At 58.0% G+C, this 10,271-nt stretch overlaps 2 protein-coding genes and 1 non-coding gene across 3 annotated transcripts; 2 read left to right on the plus strand and 1 right to left on the minus strand.

Annotated features, from left to right (window-relative positions):
* Nucleotides 1-185: 185 nt before the first annotated feature.
* EXOSC6 (exosome component 6) lies at nt 186-1,537 on the plus strand. The gene has a single exon (XM_039222950.1). It carries the CDS (start codon nt 344-346, stop codon nt 1,160-1,162), a length of 819 nt encoding a protein of 272 aa, XP_039078881.1. The 5' UTR covers nt 186-343; the 3' UTR covers nt 1,163-1,537.
* Nucleotides 1,538-2,309: 772 nt separating this feature from the next.
* Nucleotides 2,310-10,075, minus strand: LOC120224427 (heterogeneous nuclear ribonucleoprotein C-like). Its single transcript, XM_039222654.1, has 7 exons — nt 10,033-10,075; nt 5,911-6,142; nt 5,013-5,063; nt 4,785-4,930; nt 4,486-4,638; nt 4,003-4,145; nt 2,310-3,058 (listed from the first exon to the last, which is right to left on the minus strand). The coding sequence occupies exons 1-7, from the start codon at nt 10,073-10,075 to the stop codon at nt 3,020-3,022; spliced, it is 807 nt and encodes a 268-aa protein (XP_039078585.1). The 3' UTR covers nt 2,310-3,019.
* TRNAG-GCC lies at nt 6,367-6,437 on the plus strand. Its single transcript has one exon. It is a non-coding gene; the product is annotated as a tRNA-Gly (tRNA).
* Nucleotides 10,076-10,271: the final 196 nt, after the last annotated feature.

Here is a 10,271-nt window from a genome sequence, read left to right on the forward strand (position 1 = left end):
TCACACAAATAAGCACAAAATTAAAATACAACTTTCACAAGTGAAAGGACGAAGACGTACGCCCTGGCCCTAGAGGCTATAGGTCAGCCAGGCCAGCTCAGGTCCCACTTCTGTAGGCCCTCCCGGTCTGTGCCATCTATTTATTCAAGTTCCAGGTGTCCTGCTGCGGTCCCCAGGCGCTGCTGCGCTCGCTATTCTCCCTCCAGGACGGCAGGGGGCGAGGGCGTGCCGCCCGCTACTATCCCGACAGCCCCCGCGCGGGCGCGAGGCTTTAAGCGGGCGGAAGACCTCTCGCGCGACGCCGGGTCGGCGGGCGGAAGTGGCTCGCACGCCAGGCACCGCCATGCCTGGGGACCACCGCCGCATCCGAGGGCCGGAGGAATCGCAGCCACCGCAACTGTACGCGGCCGATGAAGAGGAGCCCCCCGCCGCCCGCGACCCGACGCGGCTGCGGCCCGTGTACGCGCGCGCCGGGCTGCTGAGCCAGGCCAAGGGCTCGGCCTACCTGGAGGCGGGAGGCACCAAGGTGCTGTGCGCCGTGTCCGGCCCGCGCCAGGCCGAGGGGGGCGACCGCGGCGGCGGCCCAGCCGGGGCGGGCGGCGAGGCCCCGGCCGCGCTGCGGGGCCGTCTGCTCTGCGACTTCCGCCGCGCGCCCTTCGCCGGCCGCCGGCGACGCGCGCCCCCGGGCGGCGGGGAGGAGCGAGAGCTGGCGCTGGCCCTGCAGGAGGCGCTCGAGCCGGCAGTGCGCCTGGGCCGCTACCCGCGCGCGCAGCTCGAGGTGTCAGCGCTGCTGCTGGAGGACGGTGGGTCCGCGCTGGCCGCCGCGCTCACGGCCGCCGCTCTCGCCCTGGCCGACGCGGGGGTCGAGATGTACGACCTGGTGGTGGGCTGCGGCCTGAGCTGCACGCCGGAGCCGGCGCCCACCTGGCTGCTGGACCCCACGCGACTCGAGGAGGAGCACGCCGCCGCCGGCCTCACCGTGGCGCTCATGCCCGTGCTCAACCAGGTGGCCGGGCTGCTGGGCAGCGGGGAGGGCGGCCCGACCGAGAGCTGGGCCGAGGCAGTGCGTCTGGGCCTCGAGGGCTGCCAGCGCCTCTATCCCGTACTGCAGCAGTGCTTGGTGCGGGCTGCCCGGCGGAGGAGCGCCGCCTCGCCGTCCTGAACCAGAAGCCTGAGCCACGACGGACGCCCAGGACCGAGCTGCCGCCGTCCCTTAAAAGGACCTGTGCCGTCAGTTTCCAGACTGCGCCAAGCTGAGAACTCCGAGGGCCAGAGAGGATCTGAGGAGGTGTGCACAGACCTGATGCACTGGACAGCCGTGTTGGAACGATTTCATTAAAGAAACTTTTCTACTTGAGCCGGTGCCTCGTTGGAAGAGACTTCAGCTGGCCTGGCCTGGAAAACGCGGCTTGGAGCTAATGTCTTGTAAGGGATGAACCCCTTTTATAGAATTGGACTGCTTTTGAGAACATGGACAAGGGGGCTGTGCCTTCCCGTTTATATCTGAGCTAAAACAAATACCTTTATATCTGAAAAAGTCTTCTATTGTGTTTCTTGTCAGTGGTGGATTTAAAGGAGCAATGCTTTTCTGAGCCGCGTAGTGTGTTCTTGGGCCCCTGGTGTCAGGGGCTTGGGACAGCATTGTTAGATGTCCTGTTCCTTAGAGCAATATAAGCGGAAGAGACCGCTTGAAAGTGAAGGAGGTGCGGGAGTTGGTGTGGGGAAATGTGCTTTAAAGGAGGAGAAGCTGCCCCTTGAGTATCAGAGCGGCCACTGCTGAGGTGTGGCATGAGTAGGGAAGGTTGCGTGGCCCCAGGAGCACTCTGGGTGCACTTGCTGGCCTCTGGTTTGGTGCTGGGCAAACCACAGCTCAGGGCTGCATAGCTGGAAGGACTTTGGCCCTGGGTGGAAGCCAGATCCTCTCCTTCCTTGGCCATGTGCAGAGGCCTCCTGCACTGCTGGTAAGAAGTAGGGGTCGGGGCTGGCTTTGTTATCGTCCAGTCTTGGCTCCTGGGAGACAGCAGATAAACTGCCAGGAATAAGAGCTTCTGGATCTTGGGGACCAGATACAGCCTGGCATATGGCAGAGCTGGCCTAGCAGAGCGACCACGAGTGTCATCTTCCTCTGTGGCTTCTGAGCCCCGTGGGTTTGTGCTCAGGTGTGAATTGGAAGAAGGCAGGGCATCCTGGTCCCCTCTCTGTGCTCTGGCTTAGCAGGAGCTTCTGAGCGTGTGTCTCGAGCCTGCTCAGCTTCTGGAAGACCTGACCTGAGGCAGCCCAAGGACCAGAATGAAGCTTGGAGACCATACCAAGAACCCCTGACCAGGGAAAAGAAATACAAATTTTATTTTCCCCTTTGACATTAAAGCATTTCTAGAGCAAGTTTGAAATACATAATATCTTACCAGTGAGAGAGAAGATAGAAACAGGACATTTTTACTCCTGTTCTGAATGAGGGCTTTATAGGGTGGGTGGGGAGTCAGGAACCAAAGGGGGTTATGTGGGACACACACCAAGGAGCGTAAAGCTGTTTCAGACCGGAAGGGGACTGTAGAACATGAGTGTATTTCCTGTGCACCACTGGAGCTGGGAAAGCGGGACCGACAGCCGTGGGACGCTCCACACTCAACTGGCAGGGCCTGGCGAGGGGAGAAGAGCAGGCAAAGCAGTGCCTGCGGTCAGAGGGGGCGGATGTGCTTCCAAGGTGGGGGGCGGGGGGGGGGCTGTTCAGCCGCCCCTTGCAAGACTGGGCCTCCTTCATGAGGATGGTGAGCATGTGCTAGGCATTTGCAGGCCTCCCTCTCAGCCCCCAGACTATCTGGAAACATGGCCTCCAAAGCAAAAGCAGCCATTATGGAGAGACTTCCCGGCTGGTGTGGCTGAGCCACGCCTCCACTTCATTGCCCTCATTCCAGAATGCGTGCTTCTGGTTGCACAGGTGCACCAGGAGGCCTTCCAAAACCCACACGAGGTAAGGAAGGGAGCCGCCTGGGAAGGAGCTGGGAGGGATTCCACTCTTCTACTGGCTGCTCTCCTGGTCCGACATGTGATTCTTCACCTGTAGAAAAACAGAAGCAGGATTCTGGCCAGGAGGGCTGAGAGGCATGGGGTGGCTGGGAAAGGGAGGTGTTTGCTAACATCTCCCCTCACCCCCATGTCCCTTTCTGGGCAGCTTGGGCAGCTCAGTGCTCCTCGAGATTCTTCTCGAGGCCTGGGAACCCAGAACCACTAGACAAAGCATTCCCTTCATCTAGCCCAGTCTTCCCAGATGTGACTCAGGCCTGGGCAACAGTAAGGGCCTCAAGAGCCCAGCAGTGGGAGGGGCAAAGCTGGGCAGGTGGAGGAAGGGAAGTTCTTTAATGCCGGCTCCCCCCACCCCCATCCTGAGCCCTGTTGAGCCCTGTTGAGACGACCAAACAAACTTGAGGGCCTGGCCTACCTCAGGGACTACCAATAAGGGAGGAGGATATGGAAGGTCGGGGAACATCTGGGCCCTTTAATGCTGCACAAAGAGCTCTCATCAGAGCAGGTTTGGGTGTTCTCTGGCTAGGAAGGTGCATGTGCCACAGCTTCCCCAGGGAGGATGGTGCAATATAAGACACGGGGGCAGAGGCAGGGAAAAGGCAGAAATTGGTTTTAACAAGCTTGCCAGGTGGTTCTCAGGCAAGGGGTATGGGGACATGAGGCATGGCTGTGACATTCTGCGGTCCTCAAAGCCCACCTCCCAGCTTCCTGAGGAAGATGGTATTTCAGCCCAGAACTGGCCCAGCTGCCCGGCTGTGGCCCCTAGTCCTGCTGAACTCCACAAGCCTAAGTTGAGAGGGGAGAAAAAGCAGTGCAGGGCCCATCTTCTGGGTCCCACATGTGGTAGAAGTCATACGTCTCCCCTCAACCACCACTGTGGGCTCCTGCACAAACCCGCATCTCTCCCTTGTTCGCAGGGAGGCCACAAGACTCAAATGCAAGGAGGGTGAGGATGAGGGGAGGTGCCAGGCCACTCACTGCTTCCTCTGGGTCTGTGCTGTCCTCAGGGCTGTCTGCTTCTGGATGGGCCCTCTGGCCCCTGGCGTCCTGCTTGGCTTCAGTGATTCTGCATGAGGAACTCTTGCTCACCGGGGCCCTGTTTTCTTCACTGGCCTCTGACCCTGTGCAGGGACAGTCGCCAGTTAGTGGCCACGTTTGGAGGTCCCGGCTCATCTCAGAGGGGCTGCTTGGCACCCGACACTGATCTAGATTGCCTAGGGCTTGAGAGAACAAGATGGGGATGGGCTGGGACACTGCTTTGTCCCAGACAGCTGCTGAGTTTTGGGGGGGAAGGTCCTAGAACAACCTTGAAGCCATAGGGTCTTCAAGCTATGGGGACAACCAGAGGGAGTGGGGGAAAGTAGACCCTGGGGAGGGGAGGAAGGAGACCTGCAGATAGAAAGCGAGACCCCAGGTGCCAGGCCCCTGACACCTTCAGCAGTGGGGAAAGCAGGAGCTCACTTAGAGTGTGGCCTGGGTCCCCAGTTGGAGGTCCTTGACCTGGAAGCTGGTCCCTCTGCTGGTCCATGCGCTCCAGATTCTCCAATAGACGGTCCACCTGGGCTTTGATCTGGTTTAGCTCCCTCCTGATGGAGTACAGCTCCTCGCTGTGGACTGTTCGGAGAGGTGCCAGAGCTGGTGTCCCACAGGCCCAGGGGGCAGAGGGCAGCGCTGCGGGTGCTCCCGGGCCTGCCCTCACTGCTAAGATCCACCCAGCGCTTCCCCAGCCCTACAGGTGAGCGCTCTGCACCCTCACTCACGCTTTATGTGCTCTTGGGGCAGGTGGCTCTTCCTGGGGCCCTTATGGGGACTGAAGCTGCTCTTGACCCCCATGCCCACCTGGGTCCTCCGGATCTTGACAGGCACGTGGTTGATGAGTGGAGGGATTCTTTGGTATTCATACACCCTGCTGGGACAGAACAGATAGGGAATCAGGCCAGCCAGCCCCACCTGTTTACCCAGAGGACTAGGGGGCAAGACCCACCTACCTGTAGGGGACATCTTCCCTGGACAGCTTGTAATCCAGGTCATAGCTACTGCTGCAACAGAGAAAGATGGGGAAAAGTTCACTCTCCGTGGCCAGAGTCCTTGCCCAGACCCGTTTAACTTGAAGAAACTGAGGTGTGCAAATTTTCCTTAGAATCCCAGAATTCTCCATTGGAAGAGCCCTTAGGGATTTGACCAAGGCCACTTTGAGAGACCACAGCAAACCAGCTTCCCATGTCTGGCTTCTGATAAGGGGCAGCCAGATCGGGGCTCTCCAAAAGTTCTCTGCCTGACCCAGGAACAGCTGATGTTCTGGATGGTAGTTTGGCAAAGGATAAGAGGAAAGAGTTGAGCCAGGGCCCAAAGCCACGGTGGGGGTGTGAGAGCCTTTAATCCTTGCGCTGGGATTGCCAGGATTCGGCCCAGCACTGGCAGGGCCAGCCAGGCAGGGTTAAGGCTGTGGCCAGACCGCCTTCCTCTCTGCTCCAGGCCTTGGGAGAGAGCAGGAGTCTGGAAAGTCCCAGACTCTCACTGCCCGGCCTCTCATGTACCATGCATCTCCAGGCAGCGACTTGGTGCCCAGGAGGGATGTGGAGATGGGAGCAGAGAGATACTTAGGTCCCCGCTTGGGCAGGGCGCTCGGGGGACACAGCTGCGGGGGCTTCGGGATCCATCTGCGCCTGGGGCTGGGACGGGGGATAAGGAGCAGGGGAGGAGATGCGTGCGGGGGCAATACAGCTTCTAGAACAACTTTCTGGTGCTGGGCGCCCACGTCCCCCGCGCAGGCCCAGCCCACGAGGGGCGAGGCCCGTAGGGACACTGAGTCAGATGGAGGACGTTCGGGGCGGGGAGGAGGAGTCGGAGCGTGGCTTCCCCTTCATCCTGGTACGCCCCACAGACCCGTAGGTGAAATTTCCGGCGGCGCCTCCGCTTTCTGGCATCAGGAGGTTTGGATGGGCGGCCTGGAAACAGCAGATATGCCGACTGCTGATTCCGGAGGTGGGAGGCCCATCCTTGGCGAAAGAAAAAGGTGACAGCGGCGCGCCGGGAGGGCGCGTGCGCCGTCCCGGGGGGTCAGGAAAGAGATGGGGGTCCCGCCCGCAGTGCAGGAAACAAGCAGTCTCGGGAGCGCCTGGGACGAGCGGGCGGGGGCTTGGAGGCTAGGCCAGAATTGAAGCTGATGCGTCTCTGCCGGGTGCCGCTGCTCAGGGAAAAATCTCACTCTTCTGGAATCTCTTGGATTGGCTGGGGTGCCCCGCCCCCTTGGACCGGACGAAGACACTGCTCGAACTCGGGGCTGCAGCCTGTCTGTGGCTAACCACCTGGGTCTCTGCGGAAAGCCACGCTTTCAGAGCTGCATTGGTGGTTCAGTGGTAGAATTCTCGCCTGCCACGCGGGAGGCCCGGGTTCGATTCCCGGCCAATGCAACGTCGTAGCTATTTTCTTTTTTTCCTTCCTCCCTTACATGTTTTTCCTTTACAATGACTTTTTGAAGTAGCCGAAAATGAATGGTGAAAGAGTGATATTTCACTGACCGCTTAGCACAGACTTGAGAGCTGCCTGAATTGAAACAGAGGCAGGATTGGTTTGGAAATTAGGTGTTACGCCCCACAGCGATACCTGCTGCAGACACAGGGTCCTCTCAACCTGAGCATGAGGGCTCTGCTTTCTGGCCCTCCTACCTTCACCCCACCCCATGCCACAGCTAGGTCATCAGCCAGGGCTAATGGCAAGTGGCCTTGAGTCTTTCCCCCAAGGGGCAGCGGCCTGGTCACATGAGTTCTCAGAGGCCCTGTCCCCTGGTCTGGGCTAATTGCTAGAGTCTGCCAAGTCCAGACTTCCCACAAAAGGAAGGTAGAACACACCTTCAGATGGTGCTGTGGGCAGAGGTCAAGCCACCTGTGTCCTCAGGGCCAGGGGCAGGGGGAGGGGACTTGGGGCAATCCTTACACCACAGACCTTTCCCTGCAGGTTGAAAAATTCCATTTGTAAGGAAAAAAGAAAAAAGAAAAAAGAAAAGAAAAATTCCATTTGGAGGCCCAAGTCACATAGCCTGGACTTGACTAGTTCTCGTGGTCAGGTCATCCAGAAGCTCAGTGGCCGCCAGAACCGTATTCCCAGCCTGCTCTTCCTCTGGGGGCACCATCCTCAGGGCCAGAGCCACAGCCACATCTGCACACCCACTGCTGCCCCGGACCCAGGCGGCTCCAGTGACAACCCACCCCCACCCCACAAAGGGCTTCATTCTCCCAATAGTCCCCTGTGGATGTGTGGCTGAAGGAGGTCACCCCTGCCCAAGGCCTTGCATGCTGGGTCCCCTCTGAATGGAGTCCGAGCCCTTGCTGGACAGCTGCCAGTACTGCCCATTGCCTCCCCTCTTCCTGCACCTGCGCCCTTCAGAAGGCTGGGAGGAGCAGGGCTGAGTCAGCTGGGAAGGTAGGTGGGGAGGGTAGGAAATCCAAAGGAGACTGGAAGTGAAGGACTGAGGCCCTTAGGGAAGATGGGGTTGATTCCCATGGTTGGTTTGGAGTGTGAAACAGGCCTTAAAAGTGGCCACGTTAAAAAGGCACATGAAAGGGGCGCCTGGGTGGCTCAGTCAGTTGAGCGTCTGACTTTGGCTCAGGTCATGATCTCATGGTTCGTGGGTTCGAGCCCTGCATCAGGCTCTGTGCTGACAGCTAGCTCAGAGCCTGGAGCCTGTTTCAGATTCTGTGTCTCCCTCTCTCTCTCTCTGACCCACCCCTGTTCACGCTGTCTCTCAGAAATTAAAATAAATAAATAAATAATTTAAAAAAAGAAAGCACATGAGGGAACTACAGGAGAGAACCACTTTCCTGCCATGAGGCAGAGATAATTACCAGACCCCTAGAATCACATGAGACAAGGCAAATCAACATGCCACATATGCATTTCTGCTCCACTGAAGAAAAATGAGTTTAAAAAACTGTGTTTCCAATGAGCACAAACCTACTCATCAGCCCCAAACAAAAGCAGTGCAAAAGCCACCCACACTGGCACACTCACAGGGTGACACAGACCTTCAGGCTGATGCTGACAGGGTGAGTTAGCTTAATCTCTCTGAAGGTCAACCTGGAGGTGCAGGGACTTCTCAGAGCAGCCCCCAGCCCAGCTTCAACATCTCACTTCCAGAAAGATGAGGCAAGGTGAAACCCAAAAGAAACTGGAAACTTCCGGCACCAAGGGATTTACACACTGCTGTTCCTAACAGCAAACACCTGCCCCACTGCCTCCTCCACCGCAAGATAGAAACCACCCAAACGCCCACAGTTGGGTCAAGAGCTGAGGGAGGCCATCATGGATGCCCAGCTGAGGGGACACACTTGTTAAGCCTGTGAAAATGGCACGTTGGCTGGCAGAATATGGGAAGCTCCTTTCCGAAAATGTTTAAAGATTTCTTAACATTTTTTTTAATGTTTATTTATTTTTGAGAGAGAGAGCAAGCATGAGTAGGGGAAGGACAGACAGAAAGGGGAACAGAGTTGTTAGCACAGAGCCCAACGTGGGGCTCAAACTCACAAACCCTGAGAACAAGACCTGAGCCGAAGTCAGATACTTAAATGACTGAGCCATGCAGGCTCCCCTTACCATTTTCTTATGCTTCCCAAATTAGGGGCAAGATTTCATCCAGGGAAGTTCCCATTTGCTACTCCCCAAAAATCTGTACATGGACAAAGCCCCCAAGTACCATGAAGGTGGGGATCCCCTGGGAGGACCCATGCCCCCTGGCTCCAGGTGGGAGGAGGGGGCATCCTGCCTCTGTCAGCAGGGTGGTGCTGGGGAACATCAGCGATGAGCAGCCTTGGTCATCTCCTTCAGTTTGTGGACAAAAGCAGAGGCCGAGGAAGAAGGGACCTCCAGGTGCCACAGTGAGTACCCCGAGCTGGCCTCCTGAGGACTTTGTTCCATCCCAGGGGATCACAGAGCCCCAGACAAGCCCGTAACCAGCCTCCCTCCCCTTCAGACAACCCTGGACAGACTCACCAGGAGATCGCTGTGCCGGGCTGCCTCTTCTGGCCTGGCTGCGTGGGCCCCGGCCTGGGCTCTCCAGCCATGTCTAAATCTGAAGAGAGAAAGAGAGCAGGGCAGAGCATGAGAGGAGGGAGGAGAGGTGCCGAGGAAGGGCCCAAGTGCACACGGGCCTCACTGGCTTCCAGGCTGGCCCCTGCCTGCTCCTCAGCCCCCAGGCAGTGGGTATGGTCCCCTGAGTGGCCCTGAGACGCAGTGCAGCAGAGCGGGCAGCCTGGCCTGGCCTCCTTCACACCATGGGAATCAACCCCATTGCCCGTGCCCTTGGTGGTACCGTCCAAAGGCAGGAGGGAAGATATCAGTGATCTTCGTGTCCTCTGGAGAGACACCCAGCCCTGGCCAGCGACAGTTTTCAAGTGTCCTGCTGCCTGTCTGCCTGCCCACTTGCCTGCCTGCTGCCGGCCCACGCGCCCAGCTGCCTGTGGGCTAAGCCCCTGGGTCGGAGATGGCCGGGGTGGCTCTAAGTGAGAAGCAAAGCCAGCAGCTGGCCTGCACTGGGGAACAGACACCCCACTGCCCTCTCCCGGCGGGGGAGGCAAGAGTTGGCTGATCCCATGCAGGGGAGGGCTGAGACGGGTCTGTGCACCAGTCAAGGCAGATCTAGTTTCTGGGCTCCTCTCCTTTGCTGTTCACCTCTCAAGAAGGCAGCTCTTTGCCCGTGGGAGAGGGAGGCGACTCCCGCTCACTGCATACCCCCACTCGGTACTCAGGGCCCGGCCCTCAGTAGGCACCACCTGATGTCTGCGGAATACTTGAATGGAAGTCCATGAAATCGATTCTGTTTTTGTTTGGGGTTTGGATCAGACTCCAGAGTTTTGCTTGTAACTTCAAGGCCCCTCCTCTGAGCCCAACCCTTTTCTTCCTCAGTCTGTGATCATCATATGTGGGTCCATTGTGGCTGCCAAGATGGTAACAAATGTGAGCCTTCTCCTTTTCCTGTTCTCAGGACTTCATACAAGAGCCAAGAGCACTTACTCAGCACCTGCTTGCTTGACATGGGGAACAGGAGAGTGGCCATAGTGTCCTTGAGGCACCTATGATCCAGACCGAGTGTTTAATTGGGAGGAAGTTGCCAATTTATCACCCCCATCTTGGCCTTCCTCTTCCATTCATGGTCCTGATTCATCCCCTCAAGGACACATTACCCAAATGTCCATGTACCAAGGTGAACACCTGTACTTTGTCTTGTCTGGCTTTCTTTTTTTTTTTTTTTT

This window comes from Hyaena hyaena, unplaced genomic scaffold (assembly GCF_003009895.1).
Source record: "Hyaena hyaena isolate Hyena2069 unplaced genomic scaffold, ASM300989v1 scaffold_18, whole genome shotgun sequence".
Taxonomy (NCBI): domain Eukaryota; kingdom Metazoa; phylum Chordata; class Mammalia; order Carnivora; family Hyaenidae; genus Hyaena; species Hyaena hyaena.